Source organism: Dermacentor albipictus, chromosome 9 (genome assembly GCF_038994185.2).
Source record: "Dermacentor albipictus isolate Rhodes 1998 colony chromosome 9, USDA_Dalb.pri_finalv2, whole genome shotgun sequence".
Classification (NCBI taxonomy): Eukaryota; Metazoa; Arthropoda; class Arachnida; order Ixodida; family Ixodidae; genus Dermacentor; species Dermacentor albipictus.
The window spans coordinates 21,901,975-21,929,075 of record NC_091829.1 but is presented as its reverse complement, the minus strand read 5'-3'; the positions used below and the strand labels follow the sequence as shown (position 1 = coordinate 21,929,075).

General features: G+C 43.4%; 1 protein-coding gene across 1 annotated transcript in view; it reads right to left on the bottom strand.

The window, feature by feature from the left end:
- LOC135901980 (uncharacterized) overlaps positions 1–27,101 on the bottom strand; it is a 79,106-nt gene that overhangs the window by 30,221 nt on the left and 21,784 nt on the right. Inside the window, exons 10-15 of the mRNA XM_065431867.2 lie at positions 24,775–25,938; positions 19,060–19,768; positions 11,836–11,966; positions 10,618–10,840; positions 7,910–8,040; positions 850–1,480 (exon numbers count right to left, since the gene is read on the bottom strand). Of these exons, the coding sequence (XP_065287939.2) occupies positions 850–1,480; positions 7,910–8,040; positions 10,618–10,840; positions 11,836–11,966; positions 19,060–19,768; positions 24,775–25,938 (2,989 nt within the window). The remainder of the gene's footprint in view (positions 1–849; positions 1,481–7,909; positions 8,041–10,617; positions 10,841–11,835; positions 11,967–19,059; positions 19,769–24,774; positions 25,939–27,101) is intronic.

Genomic DNA, 27,101 nt, shown 5'->3' with positions numbered 1-27,101 from the left:
TAACAGATTTTCTCTTGGTTATTCTGTGTGAGCATGACTTTACGAATGTCAACTTGAAACACAAGGTTGCTATTCCCTTTTCAATTAGCTTTTAATGTGTTAAAATATAACATTGTGCAATACCACATTCCACTTCACTTAAAGGAAGCAGTGAGGTGAGCTCTGCCTTGATGTTAACACCTGCCACACTGCTCTTGACTCAGCTGTGAATCTGGCGCATGTGCAGTGTGAGGTTATTCTCCCAGGGAAAGCGTGTCAGGCACACAGTACAGATACGCAGTCTTTTGCCTATGTACACTAACATGAACCTGTACGGGTCTTTGTTATACATGAAGGTGGCTGGGTAAAGATGGCACAGCTAGGACTTCTCCCCTTGCTTCTGAGTCGTGTTGGGAAGGAGTTATTTACTTTAACGAAGCACCATCACAGCTGCAGTCATAGAAGAGCCCCATACTTCGTCCAAGTTCAGTTAAGCATGCCAGCGTGAAACAGTTATGACTAAACTGTTAGAAGTTGTCACTTTCTATGCTTTTATTTTTTCCCACAACGTAGCTGTGCCAGAACCAACACATTTACTTAAAAGGACACGGATGAAAAAAAAAAAAGGTCTAAACTCTAAACCACAACATCCTAGGCGAGCTCCTTGCTCAAATATGGTAGCAATTCTGTGATGGCTTGAAGCTCATCATCTTACCTCTGTACCAGATTTTTCAAAACTTCAAGTTATGCAGTGTGAGCATGACTTCACTAATGCTAACCTGGAACAGGAAGTCACTGATGCCCCTTAGCTAGCTTAGAGTGCAGAATACAATAGTAAAACTGTACAATTCCACATAGCGTTCCACTTACAGGAGGCAGCGTGGTCGGTGAGCTACCCGGCAATGTTTTGGCGCTAACACCTACTACACTGGCCTTGACTCCGCTGTGCATCCGGCGCATGTGCAAGGCAAGGTTATTCTTCCAGGAAAACCGTCTTTGGCACACAGTACACTTATATGGCCTTTCACCTGTGTGCACCAGTGCATGCCTGTCTAGATCTTTGCTATATACAAAGGCGGCTGGGCACAGCTGGCACGGGTATGGCTTCTCGCTCTTATGCCACCTCTCATGCTGCGACAGTTTCGTCCTGGACTCGAACACCTTGCTGCACTCATTGCAGTGGTACAGCTGCACACCACTCGCATGTAGCTGCTTGTGCCTGTCGAAGGACGCCTTCTTGCAGAATTTGGACGGGCACAGCTCGCATGAATACCGCATCTCGGCCGTATGAATACGCTGGTGGTTAAGGAGACCGTTCCGCTGGGCAAACTTTCGGCCACAGATGGGGCAGGCGTGAGGCTTTTCACCCGTGTGCAAGACCTGGTGATCTTTCAAATACTGATTCCTTGTAAAGCGCTGCCCACACAAGTCACACTCGTGACACCTGCCAGGACTCCTGCGAGGCTTCTTCCCTGGAGCTCCTGAAGTGCCACCGGAGATTCTGCACAATGAAAAAAAAACAACATAGTAGGTTCAACGTATTGGGAAATTGTAACACTGAAAAACACAGACAGACGTTTCTTCTGTCTGTCTGTGTTCTTCTACCACCGTAAAATCCTGAGGTATAGCGCACTTAAAATTAAAGAGAAAATCGACTGAAAATATGAGGTGGGCTAACTTCCAGTGCGCAGTACAAAAAAGGTGAAAAATGTATAGCAGCCAAAGAATGAACACGCGTTTATTAGCACTGACCATCGTCTGGCCCATGTTGGTGATGGAGACGTCACTATATTCGTGCTGAAGGTGCAGTGTTCCTACAGTCTTTTGGAAGACAGATACTGCATCCACATGGTCGACCGGGAGCTTCTAGCTGTCGTTTGTCATGACATGAAGTGACACACTGAACCTATTTTTTAAATGGGGCAGATATTGGCTCGAGGCGTTGAATTTCCCCAGCTTCGTTTCCAATGTGAGCTTCCTTGCATGCCCTTATAGCAGACAGTTACTAACTGCCCTTCCCACCGCTCTCTTTTCTAGCAGAAATTCAAACAGTCCATTGTCAATCAGAAAACATAATTCAACCTCTGTTCAATGAGTGCTTAAACATGCCTTTCCTGTGACACTCCTCAATGTGAGTTAGCAAAAAGGGAGAAGGGTGTAGTCGTGTCGCGCTCTTACTCTCTCCAGGCAAAAGGACCCAACTGAGCCCTAGTACAAGCTGGACTGCTGCGTGACAAGGGAGAACTTATTGTGTGCATGTTTTGTGCAACCCATTTTTAGTGCTTGCCGAAATGAAGATCGCCAAACAGAAAGAACAAAAGATCAATATCGAATTTCTTGAGACAATGAGCAAGAACTGTGCAGAAGCTCATCAAATGTTGCTACACACCCATGAAAATGATGCCCTAAGGAAAAGAACTGTTTTCAAATGAGTCCAACACTTTGGGAAGGCCATGAAGACCCCAAAGACAATGCAAGATCAGGATGCCTCTCCACCTCATGAGAATGTGAAAACATAGGACTGTGTGCATTCCCTAATGCTCAATGACTGCTGAACAACTGCTAGAATATTGCCAGAAGCATTTGATTTATGAAAGTCATCTGTTCCCTGCACTTTGACAGAAAACTTGCAAATGATAAAGGTTTGCATTAAGATGATGTTGAAACTGCTGGATCTTGAGCCAAGGGGTTGCAACAAAAGGATGCTGCATTGGCTGAAAAACTTAAGATGAGAGCCATAAAGTCTTGCAAAGGGTCGCCATCGGCAATAGAACTTGGATTCACAAATAACACATCAAGTTGAAGCCAAGGCGAAAAAGAAAAGGCACAGAATAACAAAGCAAAAATTATAGTCATGTGGATTGGGTTTTTTGACTGCCATGGAATTGTGCACCACGAATTTGTACCTGAAGGCCAAACTGGCAATGCAGTTTCCCACGTGGAGGTCCTGAAACATCTGTAATATCGTGTGCACTGCATGCAACCAAATTTGTCGCAAGAGGGGTGCTGGATTCAACACCAAGATACCAATGCTCTTGCACACTCTGCATTGATAGTGCAAAAGTTTTGGGCCCCTAATTCCATGACTGTGCTGGAATACCCTTTCTACTCACTAAATTGAGCTCCTTTGCGACTTTCTTTTGTTCCCTCATTACAAATTGGTGCTCTGTGGGGTAGAATTTCTGGGATGTGAGGTCAATTTAAAATGAAACAACATCGCTGCTAAAGTGCATAACAGAAGGGGACTGCAGTCATCAACATCATCATCGTCATCATCATCTTTTATGTCCACTGCAGGACGAAGAGGCCTCTCCCTGCGATCTCCAATTACCCCTTTCCTGCGCCAACCAATTCCAACTAGCGCCTGCAAATTTCCAAATTTCATTTCCCCACCTGGTCTTCCGCCATCCTCGACTGCGCTTCCCTTCTCTTGGCACCCATTCTGTAACCCTAATGGCCCACCGGTTATCTAACCTACGCATTACATGACCTGCCCAGCTCCATTCTTTACCTTAATGTCAATTACCTTAATGTCAAGTTATGCCTAGCATTCTTCGTTCCACCGCTCTTTGCACGGTCCTTAAAGGGCCCCTGAAACGGTTCGGACAAATTTTGTAGGCGCATAGGATACAGCTTAAGTAGAACATTCGCACCACAATTTATGTGAAGCGTTACGTATTAATGGAGTTACAGGCGATTAGAAGTTACCCTCCTCCCTAGCCATGCCTTTCCTCCTCAACTCGCTCGCCGAGCGAGCGGCGCTAAGCTCCACCTTCACTAGTCCTGCGTCACGATGCGACGTCACATCGTCCACTTCCGGTTGTTGGAGCATGCCTCCTCCCGCGCGAGACCTCTCCGCTAGCCGCTTGGCCGTCGACCGAGAGCCATCGAAGCAGCGTGCGTTGCGAGCATTCTGTCGTAGCGCCGAAGGTGGCCGGTATTCCGGTAACCACAGGCAAGCTGGTCATTTCGGCAAATGACTGGAGGCATAAACTTAAGCTGATGAAGGAACTTCAGAGTAGACGTACGTGAGCAGCCTGATCGGTCTGCACTGTCCAGACACTTGTTGGCGCAGCGCTTAACCAGTCAAACGAAGCGCTAATATTGCTCTAACCAAGTGTAAAACATTTTAAACATTTATAAGAACAACGTGTTGATGATTACACTCCTGCGAAAAATACACACCAGCAGCAAAGAAGAATGTACTTCGTTGCTGCTACTGTGTATGGTTGAGCTCTATGCCACCAGGTGGCTGCACCGTGCAGACCATTCACATTTACCTTTCTGCTCATCTCATGGCTCATCCCGGCGCAGTCAAGCGGCCAGACCCTGTCCCCTTGTGCTTGTGTTTGCCTTAATATCAGACTTGCGAAACGCTATTGCGTTAGTAATCTTCCGCTGTAAAGTGACGGCCACAAACTCGCAAATCCTGGCGCCTATCGGATAGCCGCAGTCCGATGCGCAGCAGCCAGTTTGCTCGTATGCTGCCTTGCAGAGAGACACGATTTCGCAACTTCACATCTTTCCAGTCGCTCCGTCTGCAGCCCACAACGCAACAAGGGTGATTCATCGTGCTCACGAAAAGACTGATCGACACTGACGGTGGAGCTCTCGTCAAAGACTGCGCACGTTGTAACACAAGCAGACGACACTTGCTGTGTGCCGGAAGTGCTCAAGTGTACTAAAAAACTATTCTTGTGTATTCTCTTCAAGTTATTTTCTTTTTACAAAAACAAAGTAACTAACATTCCAACTATTACGAGCATCATTTGTTCACCATAAAGTTGGAAAAATTATCGACCACGCGCCCTGGTCAGCCTATCAGATAGCTCGCCCATGTGACGTCATATGGGTTATTTGCATCATATGGGTAGGGGCGGCGTAAAATTCCGCCGAGCAGTGCGCTGCGATCGACAGCGATGTGCATTTTTAAAACCTTATAATAAATTACACGCTTTACGCAGAGCACTTAGATGTGCCAATTAATGATCTGAAGGACCTACTCTAACGACTCAGTACGTTTGTAGAAAATCGCCAAAATCGTTTCAGGGTCCCTTTAAAGGGACACTAAAGGGAAACAATAAATCAGTTTAGACTAATGGAGCATTGTTTGAGAACCCTGCAGGCAGCCATTTCGAAAAAATAGTTTGATTATTAGATGAGAAAATGAAGGTCCAAGTATCAGTATTTGAATTTCGCGCCGAAATCTCAACGCCGGTACGTCAGCGTGACGTCAGGGATTCCAAAGTATGTTTTCGCATTTGGGCCGCGTTGGCTGAATAAAGGTTCCCGAAACTTGCCATGTTTAATATTTCATTCCTTTAGAACACAATGTAGTCAATCTGTACCGCTATATATAATTAGTAGGCCCTAGAAGATGCCATCAAAATCCATGACGTGACAGCCCCCAGGTGCGGGAACTCAAGTAGGCGTCGCCACCCGTATTTCGTTCTTGCGCTATTTCTGGCTTACCAGACGTCTTATCGTTGTAAGAGTGGTGTTTTTGGTGTTGTAGAACAGTAATTTACTGATGCAGAAGTAATAATTTTTCACTTTAGTGTCCCTTTAACTTGTTCTGAAGCTTCTTCGTCAGTCTCCACATTTCTGCCCCATATGTGAGCACCGGTAAAATGCACTGAATGTGCACCTTCCTTTTTAATGTTACTGGTAAACTTCCAGTCAGCAATCTTAGTATCCTGATAGTGTATGTCCAGCTTATCAGAAATATTTCTTGTTTGGAGTTTCCAGTCACACAAAAGCACACAGTCCACTTCAGAACAACTTTTATGTTAGTTTGACTAGCAGTCTGATTCTTAAATGTTTTGAACACAGCCTGTCAAAATGCATTTAATCATTACTGTACAATACTATAGATTACAGTACTGTACAACGCACGCAAAGGCTCCATAATCAGTTTGAACTTGCTTACACAGCGAAGCTGATAAAGCCCAATAATAGATTAAGAGAAGCTTAGTGGATGTTTTCTAACATGGCAACTATTGAGTCAAGAAAAGGATGCAGAAAGAAAAGAACTAGGCACTTGCTGCAAAAAGCCAAGAATAGTGTTCCCTGCCCAGTAGGTGTATGTACACATTTTTGTATTTACAAAGCCACAGGTTTCCTGCACAGCAGGGGTATTATTGCGGATAATATGCATGACAACAAATCTGCACATTTAATTCATGTGTTTGAACTTAGTTGAATACTGAACATCTAGGAGGAAGACACACATTTTCTATATGTTAGATTTTCTACTTTCAATACTTTTGGTAACGATCGCAAGTTAGTATTATTTTCAATCATGCTCTTGAAATGCTTCTTTAAAAGTGTACATAAGAATTCTCAAAAGCATTAAGTGCAATCATGCTTTACTTAAATCTGATACATCATTAAGCAACAATTTTGTGCATCCTAGTATATAATGCACCTAATACATATTAAGATAAAATGGTAAAACAAAAATGCACTGAAGTAGGCGCATTACTAGTATTAAGAAAAGAGTTAAAGGGGCCCTGAAACACTTTTCTTTGAAGCCTCAAAAATAATTTGGAATGAGTGTAGTGCCTTCCAGAAATTTGCTCAAATAAGATCTTGGTTTGAGCTTGTTGGTATTGATTCAGGATTAAAAGAAGTGTGCTTCCAGAAATATATTACTCAAATAACTTTTCAAGAAAGTCTAGTACAAGTGTAGATATTACAAGCATAATATTTGCCTTTCTGAATCCCCCTCAACGTCCTTCGCCCTGAAAGAGTGGCACAACGCAAGTTACAGCTGGTTTTTTCTGTAGGTGCATGAGCCTTATCGAAATCCAAAATGTGGACTTTCACTTACTTCAGCCTGTTTGGTTCACTGCATCAACTACTGTATATAGTCGTGTATAAGCTGCATTTTTTTTTCACTACCCTGAAAAGGCGCGGCCCTTACATGAGGGGAGGGGGGGGGGGTATTGCAGTTTAATTTTTTTGCCGCGTGTAACACCCTTGATTTCTTTGTGCAAAAAGAGCAAACGCCATTGTTTTCGTTGTTCACACAAGCATGCCCGCCCATGCATCTGGTGCCCATTAATAACCCTCACTACTGTCGCTGTCACCACTGCTCAGATCCGGTTCGGTAACACACTCATGGATACAGTCATCCTCGGCGTATTTCACGGCACTGGATATGACCGTGATGCCAAAGCTTTTCAGAATGTCCAAAGATTGTGCACGTCACGAGCTCAGAATCCGATAGCATGCACACAAACTGTAACACTCTCTTCATTTTTCTAATTGCTCATTTCAGTGTTTTTTTTTTTTTAATTAGGGCTGCCAAGTCGCAGGTGCTGCTCTTACATGAATGTAGCCCTTAGTCGAGTATATACAGTATTATACACAATACCAGTATTAAAAGTGCATTGATCTAAACATCCTTCGTGATTGAAGCTAGCTATTGGCCAATAGCAGCAGTCTGCAAAATTCTTGCATATGATGAGATATCAAAGTAGCTGGGGGCTTCGAAACTGGTGAGAACAACAAGTCTGTTCAAAAAAGAGGGCTTTTGAGATAAAAGCAACTTCACACTGTGTTTGTGAACCCCATGTGCCGCAAACAATTGCAAAATTTGGCTGAGATGTTCGCAGCTGAATATGTCATATCCGGAACGTGTTTTTTCGCAAAGCCTGAGGGGTGGTTCAGGGCCCCTTGTTCATTCCAAGGTGACACGTCCATGAGAGACACCATTGTAAGGGAGGCATGTACGTAATATAAATACAGGTCCATCTTTTGCCTCCGTCTGAATGCAACCTATCCGGCTGTGAGAATCGAACACTCGACCTTGTGGTCTCCAGCATAATGCCGTAACCAATGAGCCACTGCAGAGAAATTTGCTTTATTGGGAATCGTGCATTGAGGTTCCTTTCGATCACATTTCAGTAGACTCTAGAGAGCTCACCCTGTGTTGCCATCCATGATGGCCATGTCTCTCGAAGTTTCAGTGCTGCACTTTTGTGAGGTTACGGAGGTGACCCTCGGACGCAGAACTGCTGGCTCACATGCATCTTTACCGTCCATGTTTAGAGGGCCCTACAAAACAGAAAACACCCTTTTTTTTTCCCTATACACTGCAACTGCAATACATAAAAATCTATGAGCTTATCTTATTTTTCTTTAGCATTTCTATTCTCTAATGGCCTTTGCATGCCTTCTCACCAAGTGCAATATGCACATGAAAGCACCTACTGATGTTCCCGAGAGCAAAACAGCAGGCACAGTTTGTCGAGGAAAGGCATTGAACACATAAATGACAGCTATCACTGTTCTGTGGCAAGAGTACACTTCCAAGAGGTACGAATTTTTCACTTGAAACAGAACTATGGGCCATGCTGGTACAGTAAACAGCTAGGGCTAATATGTCCAAAGGGTGCCAGCTTAATGTCTCTTGGTGATAAAAATGATGTATTTGCCACGCGCCCATGTCAAAGGGAAACTCTGGAATTTGGCATTCCAAAACAACATCTAGGGCTATGAAGGATGCTGTAGTGGGTGGCTCCATACAATGATTTTTCTATTTCGGCATTGTCAAAATCTGGTCAGAGCTGCTAGGGGCATTGTGAGATGTTTTGTCTTAATACATTTGTATTGTAAAGCCCAAGCAAATTTAGAACACCAACTACACTTTTTACTACAAACCACTATATTTAGGCCATCCCTTGAATTCAGATAACTGAAGTGTTGTCGCATCTTATCAGTAAGATGCATATCATATTGACCGCAAATAACGACGAGGACAGTGGTAGAGAACACAAAAACGACACGGGCAGTAAGACATTGCCTCGCTTATTCAACATAACCGCAACTTAGCAGCATTCGATATGCCACAGATGTGGTACATTAAGGTACTGATTCTCATGCTGTGGCAAGTTGTTCTTTCATCCACTTTCGGTTCCATTAATTTATAATTTCTTTATTTCAATTGGTCAGTACAAGTAATTTCCCCCGTGTTGTCATTGGTGGCTTTGTTTTTTGGTTTCTTATGATATGATCACTAAATATCGGCCACATGATTAATCTCCTTTCTTCTTGTTCATTACATAACGAGGGTCTAGAATCCGGCAACATTGATGCCTTCAGATAGCATGTGTGGGTTTATTGACCAGTTGCCTTCCCCCAGAAAAGATCGCACACTCGTGACGCCTGCGGCAGAAAGGATGTCCCACATCCGCTGCCAAGGTTTGTGAGTTGTGGCACTGGCTAACATTCCCAGGGTTAGTTCAAGCAGTAACACATAAATACCCTAGAAAGTGGATGGGAAGATGGTGCCACAGTAGCTCAATTGGTAGAGCATTGCATGCGTAATGCAAAGACGTCGAATCGTCCCCCACCTGCCGCGAGTTGTTTTATCATCCACTTTCAATTCCATTAATTTATAATTTCTTCCCTTCAATTAGTCAGTATAAGTAATTTCTCCTGTGTTGTCATTGGTACCTTTAGTTGTTGGCTTCTTATGATATGATTAATAAATATCGGGACCCTCGGTTAATCCCCTTTCTTCTCATTCATAACTAGAAGCTAGACTTTTATAGTGTATGCAGGCATGTTTTCAAGGGAACATACTTTTTTTTCAGCTGTGTGGTAGAAGTTGGCAGACTGGGTTTATGCTGCATTGTGGCCATACAGTAGCCAACAAAAAACCTTTTATTACTTTACAACTGTCTTTTAACAGTGTATTAGTGCAGCAGCCATGGCAGCACTGTGACTTAGCTCTGTGCTATATCCAGCCTCGTTCCTCTGCCTACTGTCTTTCCACATATTGTTGCCCCCCATGTATGACAGCAGGACCCACTGGATTCATTCATAAAGGAAAGAAAATAAGTGTGAAGGATACGGTCGCCAACCGTATTGCCTTTAGTGGAACAGTCCTGACGAGGAAGAGTCCTGGGTCCCAACTTGACCCAGTTGGGACGGCCAAATGTTTGGACTTCAGCATTTTCTCTACACAATAATTAACAAAACAGATTTGATCTTTATAATGCCTGGTAGCTTGTTTGCAAGTCCTTCTCCTTTGCCTCCAGTCGCATTGTCATAAACATAAGGCGGTTTCGTTTTTGTCATGGTTCTAGCTCATTTGTAGGCCCTCTGTTTACAGTGCCTTTATCTGTATTGATAGTCATGTTAACCAGGCAAATACTTTATCATTCTTGTAAATTGCGACATGACAGAACCAAAAAAAAGTCAAACTTTGTTACCTGTACAGAATGGCAGCATCTAGCACTGTCAGGGTTGAGCTCCACAAGACCTCCCCCCTATATAACCCTAACAAACGTGATCACAACTTAAACCTGCCATTGCGTGATGCCAACACTAAGACATTTCAAATCTCTGAGAAGATACAACACAAATTTAGACAGTGCCCCACCCACTGCATATTTTAGGTGATACGAAAATAAAGTTCAATTGGAAGTCAGCCCCTGGCTCCGCCAATGCATTCCATCCTTTGTCGGCCATTGTCCTGTGCACATCTTCAACATCTTTCTGCACTCATGGCAGCAGTACAGGTCCACCCTACTCAGGTGTAGCTATGCTCAAGTGTAGCTACTTGTGCCTATCCAATGGCATCTTCTTGCAAACTTTGCACAGGCAGAGATCGAATGCATATGGTACCTTATTTGTGTGGATGCGCCGGTGGTTAAGGAAACCAGTTCGTAGGGCAAACTTCCGGCCACAAATGGGGCAGGTGTACGGCTTCTCGCCGGTGTGCAAGACCCGGTGTTCTTTCAAATAGCGCTTTCTTGTATAGCGCTGCTTACACACGGTACACTCGTGACGCCTGATGATATTCCTGCCAGACTTTTTCCCTAGCGCTCCTGAAGTGCCACCGGAGAATCTGCACATTGAAAAAGAAAAAAAAAGGTACAGTATGAACTCAATTGAGCAGTATGTGCAGCACAGCAGTGTAGACTTAACAATGTAAGGAACAACAGGACAAAGAAATAGAGATGACCTAAGTCCTGAAGCTGCAGTGGTTACAGCTATAGTCAGATCACTCAATCTGATCAAAAACCTTTTGACACATTGTTAAACACTATGTAACTGAACATTAACTTTTGGCCAGATTTTGAAATTTTCAGCACAAGGTGCACATTAAAAAATAAAGGTTTGAAAGAAGGTATCATCCAAACTCTCAAGTGCTCCCCACACTTCTGTAATCAAACAATCCAAAATGTGCACTTTAGTCTGCTTGGCTGCATAATTTTTGAATGACAGCAGCAGTGAAGACAAAGCAACCTCTTTCAGGGTGCATAACTTTTTGGGATGACATCTATGCTGCTTTACTTTAATGATACCTAAAATACTGACACATGCTTTGGAGTGTATATTGCTGTTTATGCTAGGCTAATATGAAAAGCAACTTAATTTTATCCAGCAGTGGATTGCTTTTATCTCAGCATTCTCACAGTGTACGTACTGTTTATTATAAAAAAACCTTCTAGTTTATAGTTATCACTTGCCCAAATGCACACTGCCAATTTCCAACTCCCTTGCCATAGAAGCTTGAGACATTTGACTAGCAGTCTGATCTCTTACTTTTTGAATGCAGCCTATGAAAATGCTCTTAACCATTAATGTAAAATGCTGTAGATTACAGTACAGTACAAATGCTTTACAAAGCATGCATAGGCTCCAGCATCACTTCAAAGTGCATGAATAGGGTAGCATTTAAGTTTCCTGGGCAAGTAACGTCCATCTTCTCGAGTAATCCAGCTCATTGATTAGAATTTTTTTATTTTTTTTCTGTATGGTAAAAAAAACAATAATAAACCAGACTTGGTATATCGACATTCCCTTCAATCAAGTTTCCGTGGACTTGGAAGAGCTCACCCTGTGTCACTATTTATGATGGCTGCATCTCTTGAAGATCCAGTGCTGCACCTTTGTGGGGTTACGGAGATGGTCTTCGGATGCAGGGCTGCTGGCTGACATGCATCTTCGCCATCCATGTCTAGAGGACCCTACAAAACAGCATACACTTTATTTTTAGGTCCACTCTGAAAGCAACACGACAAATATAAGCATATCATCTTTTCTCAAATGATGTCTGCACGATACTTTCCTTCCAGGAGCAATTTGCACAAGGAAGCACCCACTGATGTTCTTAAGAGCAAATCAGATGGTGCAGTTTGCCGAAGAAGAGAAATGAACAAGCAAGTGATGGCTGTAACTGTTTATTGGCGATAGTGCACCTCAAGAGGCGCAAATTTTTCAACGACAAAGAGCTATGGAACATGACAGCTACGACTAATATATCCAAGTGGTGGCAGCTGAATGTCTCTCAGGGATAAATATAGTGCATTTGCCCCATGCCTATACCATGGGTGCAAGCCTATGACTGCACTATAGATTCAAGCTCTTATCAGACATCCCGTAACAACACCTAGGATTTGCAGAACGCTGTAGTGGATGGCTACATATAGGGATCTCTGTATTTCAGCCCCGTCAAAATCTGGGCAGTGCTGCTAAAATGTTTTGTCTCAATGTGTTCACACTGTAATGCTCACTCGATGAGTCCAAAAATTGAAGCTGTCAACACAATTTGAGCGGAGAGCAAGGAGGCGGACTCTAGGTGAGGGAGGAGGAGGACATGCAGGATCACATGATGGGTGAAGTCAGCTTTGAAGGTTAGTGGGAAAAGAGCAGGCACAGCACAGGCAACAAAGTGAACATATGGCACCCACTGAAACGATGCATAAAAACACTTGCAAGGAACAGCGAAAGGAAAGCTTATAGGAAGTCATCGATGGGAGGAGCAGTTCCATGCATAGGTCAGCAGCCATTTATACAGAATAACAAGGAGGTATCAATGCCAGTGCATTACAGTTGTTCGGTATAACCTGAGTAACAAGTCTGCTCTAACACTGTATGCATTTAGTATAAAGTGCCTTTTATAGAGAAATAAAACAGCTGTGCGAAAACCATAACCTGTTTGGCATTCATATATAACAGACAACAGGACTGTCACTCACTGTGGTGATTTAGCGGCTATGGTGTTGCGCTGCTAAGCACGAGGTTGTGGGATAAAATCTGGCCACATCAGCCACATTTCAATAAGGGAAAATGCAAAAACGCCTGTGTCCAGTGCATTGGAGGCACGTCCAAGATCCCCAGGTAGTCAGAATTATTCCAGAGTTTTCCACTACGGCAAGCCTTATCATCAGATTGTGGTTTTGGCACATAACACCGTATAATTTTAAAAAACTGAGTTGTTGGTGAACCAATTTCCTATTGCTTAAAGAAGTCCCTTAAACAATTACATACTTTGTTGTCATGTAGGCTTGTATGTATTGCTACACTGTTCGTAGCCTACAGCATTAATATTTCAAATGCATACCGAATTCTGTAGAGCTTTTAATAAATATTAATCAGGGAAAATTTGACCTCAGTGTATCAACACTTTGCTTTTATTATGTCTGTACTTTTTACAGAGTAATCTCAACAAAATTTATGGGCCCTGGTATTTACTGTGCATGCAAGTTACAATAATCACAACGATGTATTGTTTATTTTTATTACAGTAATGGAAAACACTGAGTAAAAGACAAGGGAAAAAAAAAGACATTTATCACGTCATATTTATCTTTTTGCCACGTGTCAGTAAGCAAGACAGCATCAAAGACAGAAGTAAATTGCACTCAATCAAGAAAAAAAGGGGGGGGGGAGGCAAGAATTTAAATGGCAGCTCACAATACACATCTCAATTTTTACATTTTTATCCACTGCCACTTTTCATTACGAAAGACCTCTGTGTCATCACATAAAGATGCAGCCTAGCCAGAACACAGAACTTCATTATCCTGTTTGTGAGCGGTGTGTTGTGCTCAGCATATCTAACAAGGTTCAGCTTGGTCAGTTGCAGAAATCATGCCAGCTCCCAGAGACCACCACTGTTTACCTGCTTCAAGCTAAAGCAGTGCATGAAAGCGTTGTTAAATGCCATCACAAGTGCACCAATTTGTTCTGATGGCTATAAGAGACCACCCCTGTCAACTTCCGTAGTGAGGGATGCTGCTGCTGGAGGTGACCGATCCTTCCGCTGCCACATAGCCAGCCATATACAGGGGGTGGGAATACCTGATGTCACTTTGTAGCAACTTTTGGAGCAGGTAAAACATCATTCTGGAGCAGACAAATTCTGACTTTAGAGCAGTCTGTAGCACATATATCTTATTATTTGAGCAGTCTGGAGCATGCAAGTTTCAATTTAGAGCATTAGGATTAAGTGGGGTAACAGTCATAAAGCCTTGCATTCTGCAGCATTTACTATTTGTGGCCATGTGTTTGGCCCCATGCGACACGCAAAAATATCTATTCCAGTCAAATGTCAGGTAGCGCCTGACGCATGTGTGCTCGCGTTCCCCTATTATATGTATTGGTAGCAGCAGCTTATGGGAACCTTTAAAGTAATAATTGCACTTCTCAATATTGCCAGAGGAGGGAAGCACTCTTTTTTTTTTCCTTCCTTTATGCTTGAAGGAGTTTTCGTACGATTGGTGTCATGGAAGTGCCAACAGGATAGTGGCGCTTTTTGCGTGTGCTTTTTATGGATGAAATTCACATAAGTTCAGTGAATTGTAAAATCATTTTAGTGCCTTGGATTCATATATTCCACCTTCAGATGGTCAGCAAATGTCTGCGGACAAAAGCACTTTAGAAAACAACGACTATGAGGACCCTACAGACCTGCTGTGCAAACCCTGGTCTCCACCCAGGAGAGCGCTTCAAGCAGTGCCATGCAGTGCTCAAGTACTGTTCAGAGCCTCAGGAATAAGTAAATATTTTTTGAAAAAATCAATCCACATGCGTTTGTTTACATGAGCCATCTTTCTGCGCGGCATCTAAACGAGCGAAATGGCTCCCGACTGGAATGACCACAAGCTGGGTAATTGCGCGTGACTGCATAAGGTTAAAGAAGTGTCAAAAAGCAGCCGTAAGACATTTTTGGTACTATTCATGTACTAAGTGCTGGTGAATTGATTGCAGAGATATTTCTAAACAGAAGATGTGAAAAAGCAAGCTAGAGTTAACGAACACCACAATGGTTTACTCAAAGACATTTCTAGGTAATACAACAGCCCTTCAACTAGCTCAAACCAAGATTCTCTATGTGACTGACTTTGCTTTGCTATTTGCTAGAAGCACCGTGACATCTGAAGTTCACATTAAGTGATTGGTTGTAAGCCCCCTGAATAAGCTAAAAGTTGCAACATTCCTCCTCTCCTGGCCTCTCTCTCTCCAAGTTCCTTTGCCGCCCGCACCCTCAGTTTGTTCTTTTTAATCTCGTCAATATCGCACTGCCACAGCACTGCAATCGCTGCATTATTAGGATTCGCGATCACCTTGCAGTTGTTCACCGTGATCAACAGAAACTGTTATGGTGCCAACATTAGTAAAAAACAAGGCATGAACGGCGGCATGCGGACACTCATGCACTTGTCTCTGCGGACACGGCGCCAGCACAACCAAGTGAATCTGCTCCACCAACAGAGAGCTGCAGATACGCGTGGAATGTCCTTCCCTACCCTTACCCCACTGACTAGTGCAACAAGATAACAGAATGTCAATAACTTTACCTTTATTTGGGGGGCCTAATTGGATGTGGCCCTTGATGCCCCTTGGCGGCCAGAATGTGGAAGCTATATTTACGCGACCTCCGAGACCAACCACACAACACCTGCATTGCGTCGGCAATCTTTCAGTGAAGCTTGCTGGAGGCAAAGCTGTCAAAGGTGTTCTGCTTCAGCGTGGCAATTTCGTTCATTTTTCCACTTTTGGCACAATTTAGTGCAGCAATTTGCATATCAAAATGGTGCTATTGGTGCAAGATTCCCACCCCTGTATTAGCATAAGCCTTGAATCCCTGGCTTGCACAAGCATTGAAATGTGGTCGATGAGCTCTCACAGCTGCTAAACCATCATGCGCTTCAGAGAGATTTCCAACGTCCAGAAACTCTTCTGAGTCACATTTTTTATGTCGTCAGCTCCCACCAAGATCCTCAATGACCCTTAAGGCACATTTCCATGCGTTGGTGGGTTCACAAGGCTTAGGAAGGTGTGGTTATTTACTCAAATTAAAGACTGGCTTGGGGTAGAGTGATCACTGCAGCCGGACATCTGCCACACAATCCCCCAAAAATTATTTCTGGAGGGTGTTGGCACAATTGGTTTGTCATAAAATAATGACATCTCAGCGTATCTCAGTGTAGTCACCACATCATTGAATAAATTCAAAGTACTTGACAATGTGACACAGAGGCACTCAGCTGTGCTATGGCAAAAATAGCTATCTGAAGCAGCTGCTGACCATTCCCTGGCATGGGATAAACTGAAATGCATCTTCATATCATGGCCTCTGTCAAGCTTGGTACCCTTTCAATGAAGCTGAAAGTGGCAGCTGCGTCCTCATGCCCTGCTCTCTATCTCCTTCTTATACAAGAGCAAGTCTCTAAGGACTTCATCAATGAACAGTCTGAAACCAACATTCACTCTCATGCTTTCAAAGCCACTTGCTACCACGATTAAGAGGTTCACATGCAAAATTGCTTTGAGCATGGCACCATGCCTGTCATCACACTTTCGAACAGAGTCTCTATGGGCAACAGCAGCATGCCCTCCTGGTAGCTTAAAGCCTGTCCACACAAAAGCATTCCTCATGCACACTTCACAAGGTGGGGAAAGTCAGACACAAAATAAGCTAAGCATCCTGCATTGTTGGGTGCTCTCTCCTGCACCAGTCTCATCACAATGTGATCAAATCTACATGGAGCTCAGCATTCTCAAACATCACAGACTCAAGAATTATCTTGCTGAGTATTTCTGCTTACATATTGCAGTGTGTGAACCAAACAGGCCAGCAATTAGGTGCCAGTTGCCAATCAGAGATTGAAACATGACCACAAGGCCATTGTCACAAGTGAGGAAGCCCTCACCTTCAGGCATGAACTTCCTAAGATCAATGAAGCCCTCAATCTTGCTATTTGATGCTAGACAGATTTCCAGAGAGCTTCAGTTCATCAATGAGAAGTCCACCGTGGCGTTGTAAGCGGTCCATAACCTTTGTTTTCTCTTTTCACAATAGCAACGTGCTTACTATTCAAATCAAACCCACTTCTGTACCTCTTGAGGCAGCAACGAAGGGATGTACGAGAGCACAGACCATGATTTTGTTTTTTCCTAGTATTGATGCTTACATATAACTGCAAATTCCAGCACCGAATTGGACTCATATTGCATTCCCTTCATGCTTTTGCATTTGGACGCTGCCAGACATGCCCTGATCTGCTGCTGCTGCTTCATACGCACAGCTTTAATTGCTTACTCAGAAATGTCAGAATCCATCTCTGCAGAGATTATTATACGATCATAAGGTATAACACCATTACAAGGAAGGAAATTAATAAAGTATCACGACTGCAATAGGAATAGAGCATTTACATAACAGAGCAAGACAGTGCTAAAAATGTCATCTCACAATCAAAATAAAGACGTATACCATATGAAATATCAATTTCATACATACAAACGAGACTAAAGTTGCTGAATGTTGACTCAATCCAGATATATCAGCAATTCTACTTTCAGAGGGTCTCTGCGTGAAGAGATATGATGTGCCGTAAGAATATTCCTAGGTGCAAAAACTGTATTGCTGTAATATGTACATCGAGCGAAAAAATGACAAACGCGATAACATAGGTTGTTTGTCAAGATTATTGTGATTAAGTCTTCGTTTCAACGTTGGTACGCTTTGATAAGATGAATATGTTGATCAATTAAACCTGGGTGCCCAGTTTTGGACGTATTTTTGGATACCATATTATCAAAGCCTATTCTAATGCCGACCTAATTAGTGTTGCGCAGGCATGAGGCTTCATCTTGAAATTGGCAGCCGACAAACGTCGCTTTACAAAACCTAGTTTTTCAAAAGCCTAATTTGCAATTCACTCTATACAAATATTCCCCATTTGATCAGAGAAGTGCACACCCAGATACTCTAATGACTTATGCTGTTGTTTATTAAATAGGCATTGACAGGAGTATTACTGAGCGTAGAAAATGTCATCAGCTTTGTTTTATCAATGTTGATCTCCATTTGCCACGACATGCGCCAGTGTAAAACGATTACCTCAGCCTGCAGGAGGCACTGCGTCAAGCGGGTGTTATTTGTCTGTATATCACACAGTCGTCTGCAAAAAGTTGTACACTAGAAGTAATGTCAGCTGTGTTGTTAATGCAAATAAAGAATACTGCCCTAATACCGACCCCTGTGGCATGCCCGTTGCTACCACAGTGCAGCTAGGTATGTATGTGCTCTCTAATGTTGACATGTTGAAAGTGGCTACACAAGAATACTGCATTCCAAAACATAGTATTATCAAGTTGCAGCTTATGAACCTTCTTATTCAATCATTTGTGGAACACCCAAAGAAAGAAAGCTTTCAAGAATTTTACAAATGTAGCATCAACGTAGTTCGAAGCATGCAAGGAGTCATGAAGATCGGTTACAAGTTCAACAAATAACTGTGTTGTTGATCAAGCAGCAGATTGTTTTTGTTTAGGTGGGACATTATGTGTGCGTAAATGATATGTTCCAGCAGTTTACAGCAAACTGAGGTAAGTGAGATAGGTCTATAAATGTTGGGAGACATGCTTTTGCCTGACATGAATACTGGAATAATGTCATAAATAAGGAACTTTCTTTTTAAGTACAAGTTCTCCCACTGCAATGCACATATTGTGAAGGCTGCGACATTGTACTCCTTGGCAATCTGTTGTCGCAGCCAGTAAATGTTTGGCAATTGGAAGTTAAAGTGCTGGGGTTTTGAGTGCCGAAACCACTATGTGATTATGAGGCATGTTGTAGTGGAGGACTCCGAATTAATTTTGACCACCTGGGGTTCTATAATGTGTGCCCAGTGCACCGTACACGGGCACTTTTGCATTTTTCTCCCATTGAAATGCGGCCACCATGGCCGAGATTTGACCCCGCACCCTTGGGCTTAGCAGTAGAATGTCGAAGTCATTATGCACGGCAGGTAACTGGCAGTTACTCACATCAGGTTGCACGGAGGAGTCCGAATTGGAAGCTCCTGGAGACATGCTTCTTTCTTCTAAGGCATCGTCCACCTCTTCAGTGGATGCGGCATCACTTTCTTCCCACCTCAGAGACTTCACAGGCAGGCCACGAGTTGACGTTCTGGACTTCTTTTTCCAATGTGCCTTCTTCGATAAATACTGAAGGAGGTCGGGGAAAACTGTCGGAACTGCATCACTCGTTAGCACAGGCCGGTCACGAGGAATCAACACTGTTTCACCGTTGATCATGTGTGTAAAGTATCGCACAATGAATTGTTCATTAAAATGCAGCTCGCAGAGTCTTGACCTTGCGTTGAGAACTTGACCGGCACACGGAACCACAAGCTGCCAGGCTTTAAAGCGTTCTGGCTCCTTCGGCACAGAAAACAAAGACACACGTCGGCCGCAATTCTTCGATGACACATATCCAGATGTACAGCCGGGAACGAAGCAGTGAGTCTGCGCGGCTTTCTTTGCCATTTCTAACGTCGAAAGCTCGGTATGCAATGCTACATACCGACTAATTGGTCTCGCTAGAATGGATTCGACAAGGCCCAGACGAAGAAAACGGAAAAACACGGCATAGCGAGGAGAAATCGTATTTGTGGAGGGGGTTACACAGCTGCGCACTTTCCAGAGGGGAATCGAACTGCGACCAGCAGCGCCACCACGTCTGCCGAGGTCCTGTCATGAAACGGAAGCGCTCGCTCCTTCTCGTGGCTATGGGCGTTCGCGCAAATAGCGCCTGTTCCTCTTTACAATCACTCTGTATCTCTAAACCTTCTTGCCACCATTCCTTCTCCGTTCAGTTATGATGTTTCGTCAATAGCACTCCTCCGAAACTTGTTGCCCATTTCCAACTTTGGGACGGTCCACAGATGTCAAAAACACGTGGCTAACTTTATATAATGGAGGAAGAATAGTTGTGACGATATTTTCTAAAGCCTGTAAAACTACGGTAACACGTTGCCAGATCCCCAACGCGTCACAAGAAATGCGAACTTCACTTCGCACCGAACCGCCGTCACGGATGCCAACACGGTGACGCCATAACTTGGCTGAATTGGCCGCAACTTGGCTTGTTTTGGCTAGCACAAGTTGTTTAAAATCCACGCAAGAAACACGAAGCTTATGACTTATTTTCGGCTCTGCAATCGCTTCCGCTGCATTAAGCCAGCAGATGCACAACCTTTTTTAATGGCGAATTCGCTAAATCGCACTGGTGCGCACCAGGGAGCCACAATGCGTCGTTTCATCCAATCATCGTCGCCACAGGGCGCCCCGTACGCCCCGTACTATTTATGGCGAATTCGGCAAATCGCACCGACGCCATGGTGTACTGGAATGGTGCAGTGTGTCGTCCGTACAGCAAAACAATGGCAGAACCGGGGAACGCTTCTGCGATGACGCCACCAGCAGGACGCTGCGATCGACCGGCGTGCCTAGCGCGCGAAATTTAAACATGCTCTGCAAAACTTTCTGCATTTACAAACTAAAACGCTCTCAAGACAATTGAAATTGTTTGCCCAGTGAGCACGCGTGATAGCACGTGCTCACTGGGCTCACTCATAGACGCCTTGGAAGGCGCCACTTCGTACTTGGTTATTGACAGTGTTTCAAAAAGCTTCTATATTCAGAAATGTTATTCTCATATTTTTAGAGCTGTTAGATCCGCACAAAAAGGAAAGATATTGCATGAAAATTTTTGTATTTTACATACAAAGAGTTTCCAGCATCAAACTTTCTGAACCACTACTGGAACTCTGTTTGTGTATACCTCCGTTGTTTGTGTTCTCCCTACTGCCACCAAACCTCCAATCGCATCTTACTAATCTCTATTGCTTACATGCTTACTTTTCCTCTGAACGCAAGGGCTTCAAGGAGGCTTGAGGAGCCCAAATCGACAGCTGGGTAGATATCTGCACATTCTAACAAAACATGTTCCATACTTTCTATAGCTTTACTGAATCAAGCGCATGCTTCTTGCTTGGTGTACCTCGCTTCAAAAAGTAAAGAGCTTTCCTTGGCGACAACTATAGTGAACTAGAGTGACAAACACAGTGGCACAGGGTTACTCTAGAAGAAAAGCTGGGCGAAAAAAGTGGCAACTGTATACATGCCTCTAAGTTTATACGACTCATTTTTGTAAGGCTAAAATATCCAAAATATTACGCAAGAACAAGTATTTGTACAATAACTCCAGAGACAATATGGTGACATTACTAAACCGTTAACATTAATGCGCGATGTCCAAATCCACGCCCATAGGGGGATGCCACTTGATTCAATATGCTGATCTTAAGGAGTATGATTTACTAGTTGAATGCGGCGGAAGCGATTGCAGAAGCTGAAAACATGTCATAGATGTCGGACTTTGTAAATAACCTACGTGAATACCCAACTTCTATGACCTATTGTTTCAATTTGCAATTACTTCCTGTGCATATGCACACCAAAAGCGCAGCCTGAGAGATCAGCTTCTGGTAATTGCGTTGAAACTTGTGGAGTCCAAATCCATGCCAAGGAGGTTACATAAAACTTCTGAGTGGCAGTCCCTGCAGCTTACGCATGGAGGAAGGAAAAAGCTCGGAGGGAGCATCGCGCAATATAATTGAAGCCAAACCTGTCAGCCCAACACGTGATCGCACGTCAAAGTGCATGGTTGGTTTAAGTTTTCCCACGCTGCAGGCAGAGCCACGGCAGGGCAGCTGAACAAGCATGAACCAAATAAGAACTACTGGCATAGCTACTGGGAACCAAATATCTCAGCAAATCTCGATTCTTGCTTCGTGATCTTGATGCAAGAGGTCACATATTTGACCGCCACTGAACAAATGTATGGGCTTCACGGAGCATTCGCTTGCCAAGGCTGGCTGTGTGACGTGATGCTATCTCCTAACTTTTTCTTTCCTACATGCCCTGCAGCCACCTATGGGAGTGAGTGAAGCGGCAGCAGTCATACTGCTAGAGGCAAAGAACTTACCGCACGTGGCATGTCCCCAGCATAGGCAGTCACACAATAAGCGCACTGCGATTCGGTTTCCTTTGTAGCTTCATGATAAAAATCTTCAAAATGTATATCAGTTCACGATTATATGTCGTCAAAAAAAAAAAAAAAATCTGCATCCCGCTCTTGCCACAGGCTTCGAGAAATGTAACTGGTGGAACATGCCATTCACCAATCACACTTCTTTGCTGTGTTGAATTACAAACGGTCTCTCATGCGATATAACTGCATATCATTCAACATTGATTAACCGCCGATCAGCGAGAAAGATTTTTAGCCACTTTTTGTAAAGACCTGATACACTTTTCATCAGCAACTTCAGACTTTGTGGTGCGACCACCGTCTTCATTTATTGGTGTGTTGTATCTCTCGTGAGTGCTATGCCATGGCTGTGTACATGTGGAGAAACTGCAATTCATATTTATCTGCTCCTGGTAGTTCTAAAAGGGCTCTCACGCCATAGGAGACATTTAATTTGCAGCACTCTCTGAAGAGAGCTTTAATTTTGGAACAAACTGCCAAGCTGTATTTCTCAAGAAGGGCACTGCAAATCTTGCATTTAGTATCCTGAAACACTTGATATCCGTATACTGAATTCAGAGGTTACATGCTCAAACTTCACTGTGGACGTTCTCTTATAAACTATATGCACCTGAAGAAATTGATGCCGATCATGCATCACGGCGAGAGCATCTGTTTCTGTAACATAAGCATTGCACTGACCCAGTTGGAAGTATTCAGACAACATACATACCAATGCTACACAAACATATAAACAGCAGAAAACACTTCTCAGTAACACTTGAACTTTTCAAAATGTATATTGGTAATGTGAACTGAGCTCCTAGTGAACCTTAGTTTGGAAGTTATGTTCTGTGTCAAGTGATTTTTAAATCATGCAAGTCTCGAAAGCAGTGTTACCGCTCTTGACAATGCACTCAGTTACATTCCTCAGTGATGTGGTGTATCCAAAACATTATATAGCACTCTGCAACCTTGTAATTGCAGTCGAGCACAACCACTCTTGTGTTCAAGCCGTAATACAACATGTTTTGCTGGGCAAGTTGGTACGTATTTGTGAATAAACAGGAAGCCTTTGAGACATGCAGATGCATTCACGAGCTAAGAACTGGACTAGATTACAATTTCAATTCACTTTATTTATTGATAGTTCTGGCTGGATGAGTGCTATACTTGCAACTGTTCCCTTTCGTCATAAATGAAGCCCTCATTTTTCCAGCGCACCCCTCTCACTGTTTTTCATATTACAAACACAGGCACTGCACAATACGTGCAAACCACAACAGATAACATTGTCACAAACAAAGCCAGCTGCGCTACATAGTACCATATGCAGTGGCGTGCCAGTGACTACTTGATGCATAAATTTCTTAACTGTGCGTACAAACATCATCCTAACTGCTACCAATTGAAGCAAACATATATGCGTAACATCCAGTCATGAGCAAACAAGAGCTTACATTACAGCTGGAATGTTATACCAGAGGCGTCTAATTTACATGATTGGTGCAGCCATATGACCAACTAAGATGTTGTAATGCCCTCGGAGAGCATGCCACAATCAGTTAAACACTGTCCCGACTGCATACAGTCAACAAACACTACAAACGCCCTCCACACTGTGCTACGGCAGCCGTGTCGGCTCGGGATTTTTGCCTCTAGCAAGACAGTGGCAACCAGTTTCATTTGTGGAGAGCTACCTCCACTCCAGTAAGTATATAACTTCCTTGATCCACACCCCAAAAGGTGGCACTTTCTTAATGGATCTTAATGGCTATGCTTTTGCTGGTTGAATATGGCAGAAGAGATTTCGGGAGCCAGAGACACATCATAGACATCTGGTTTTGGATACCACCTATTTGCTTACATTTACAATAATCGCCGATGGTATTCACACACTTTTCTTTTATAGCGAATATCTTTCTTCGCATCTTTCGCATGTTTTATAACCGCCTCATGTGCTGCTGCCTTGGGATGTACCAGTGGCGCCATCTATGATGGGTGGCAGCAAGAAGCCTTGGTCTAAGGCACGCAGTCGACCATCCCGGATTGCATGTCGCGCATTTTTTTCCACATGTTGCGGGCTGCTTGTGTGTTCGCACACAATCTCTCTTTGAAGGTGATGGCATTGATAAAACATGTGTCAAGACAAAAGCAATTAATTTTAGGTGCAATACAGAGCATCAGTCGCCTTGTTTTACTGATAACTTTGGACAAACAATGCATAATAGAGTTTCATACCTGCTTTTCAAATGCACTCACGTAATAAGTCTATACTTCACAGCAGTGTACAATACACCATTTTTGTCTGCTTTAGATGTATTACGAGGTACAATTAACATAATCGGCTATCATTTTTCATTGCTGAGTTAGAGTTAAAAACGTGATGGTGTCATTTTCTGAAATTTTTCGATTCTGAATAATTGTTGTAAAAGGATTGCCACCCTAAATAAAAATTTGGCTTCCAACAGGCACTACATAGTAACATTCTTTTTTAAATGCAACAAGACATCAGATTCGGTCCAGTGGTTGCCTAGAAAAATTATTCTTCCATTCGCTTGTACAGATACAAGCCACCAAGCTAAAGCTTCTTTTATGCTATTAGACACATATCAACTGTGCTGATCCTGTTTAATAAAGCAAAGCAGGCAGCAGCACCTGATTACAACTGCACATCACCCGTAATTGAATCACCTGCCATCGTGATGTCTGTGTCAGTTCTGTCAACAAGTGGTCTGCTGAAATCGCTGCTTACATTGCCTGTAATCAAACTGTCCATCATCGTTAAGTCCCCATCAGTTCTTTCAACAAGTGGTGAGCTGGAATTGCTGCTTACGTTGCCCGTAATCAAATCATTCGTCATTGCGAAGTCATCGTCAGGTCTTTGAACATGTGGTGTGCTGGAATTGCTGCTTACATCACTTGTAATCAAATTGTCCATCATCGTGAAGCCTCTGTCAGCTCTTTCAATACATGGTGTGCTGGAATTGCTGTTCGGAGGTGAAAGCGCCGCCCTGTAGTTAATGCCTGTCACATCAAGCTTTGCCTCATTGTGCATACGACACATGTGCTTTGCACATGCGTCGGACCGGGCAAACGGCTTTTCACACACAGGGCACTTGTATGGTTTTTCTCCTGTGTGTACAAGCATGTGATTCTCCACATGGGACTTCAATGTAAACTTAGCCGGGCACAGGTGGCACACGTAGGGCTTCTCTGTTGTGTGCCACCATAAATGCAGCTTCAGGTTCCTCTCTCGAATAAATGTCTTGCCACACTTGTGGCAGTGGTAGAGGTCTACTCCACTTGCGTGCAGCTCCTTGTGGTTGTCCAGGGACTTCTTGTGGTGAAACTTGGATGGGCACTCCTCACATCTGTACTTCTTCTCATCCATGTGACTGCGGTGGTGCTTAACTAGTGCCCTGTTTTCTTTGAACTGCTTGCTACAAATGTCACACTTGTACGGTCTTTCGCCAGTGTGCGTTCGTATGTGAATTCTGAGTGACTTCTTGCTCGCTAATATAGCTGAGCAGTGGCTGCACTGGAAAGACTTCTTGTGCTGGTGGGAGTGCTCGTGCATAGCAAGGTGACTCTGCATGAACAGCTGCCCACACGTTGAACAGGGGAACAGTTTCTCGACAGAGTGCGTGAGCTGTTGAGTCGTGAGTGAGTGCTCCTCGGCAAACGGCTGCTTGCACACAGGGCATGCATGGGCCTTGTCACCCACAAGCTCGAAACGATGGCCGCATACGCTGCACTCAAGAGATTCGTTGATGCCGGTGCTCCTGCTGCCCTGCGTCACTGAAGCCACGATGGCACCACCAGGGATTCTGCAGATTGAGGGAAGAAATGTAGAAGCCTACTTGAGTAGTTCAATTGCTGAACTATGAAGTTAAAGGGGATTGTAGTGCAAGAAAAAAAAAAGTTTTGAACAACAATGAGGTCCCGTGACAAGCTATGCTGTGATTGGGAAACATGCTCATGTGATGTGGACCAGTGATCAGAGGTCCATTCATTTTTTGCAAAATGTGGTGCGTCGCTATTGGCCCATGTATAAGGAGTGTGCGGTAAAAAGGTATGGTGATAGGTCTGGTATAAGTAGATGACATTGTTCTTTCTTTCTTTATTCAAAGATTGCACCGTAGTGCTCTAAGGCATTACAGCAGAGGGGGAACAGTGTCAAATCAAATATATCTTCATTTATGCAATGCACTTGTTTTTCAGCCAGTCTGTTCCATTGGTTTACTGTTAAAGTACATGCACATTTAGTTTTCCAGCACTGGCTCTCTCTGTTTAAGAAAAAGGTTATTGTCCTCGACGTCTTATCCTCTTAAGCTCAACTTAGCAAACACGTTCGTGGCACCATGAAAAGTATCAACACCAGCCAACACGACAGCTCTGGACTGACTAATGCACAGGCATATATGACTGCTTCAACAGCTATAACACAACATGGTGGTAATACTGCTGACTTTTATTAATTAGGTGATCATGCATTTCAATTTCTTTTTGCAAGTACCGACTGCCTCTTCAAGTACACCAGCTCGTGGACTAGAATTTTGCTATCTGCCAGACAATTTAAAAATTTTTTTAGTGTTTGCTGAAACACCCTGCATATTGCCTAGCAAAGAGGTAAAATGAGGTTTGTACACGTAACATATGAAGTAATTTGATTGAAAATGCTTTAGAAGTGTTTTGGAAAATGAGAAGCTAGAAAATATGCCACAACAAAAAGAAGAAAATAAGGTCACTTTTGATCAGAATTTAAAGGGGCCCTACAATTCCATTTTTGGATCACCATATTTACTTTATATCTATTCTCAGCATGTCATAAAACAGAGGTCAAAATGAATTATGAAAATTGACCTGCGCAAGCCCAAGCTATAAGTCAGAGAAACTTAAAAATACAAGCAATATGAGAGCCCATTAGAATCTTTGCAGCTTTAAGGCACACGTTTCCCTCTCCCATAAAGTCATACAGTGCCACTCAATA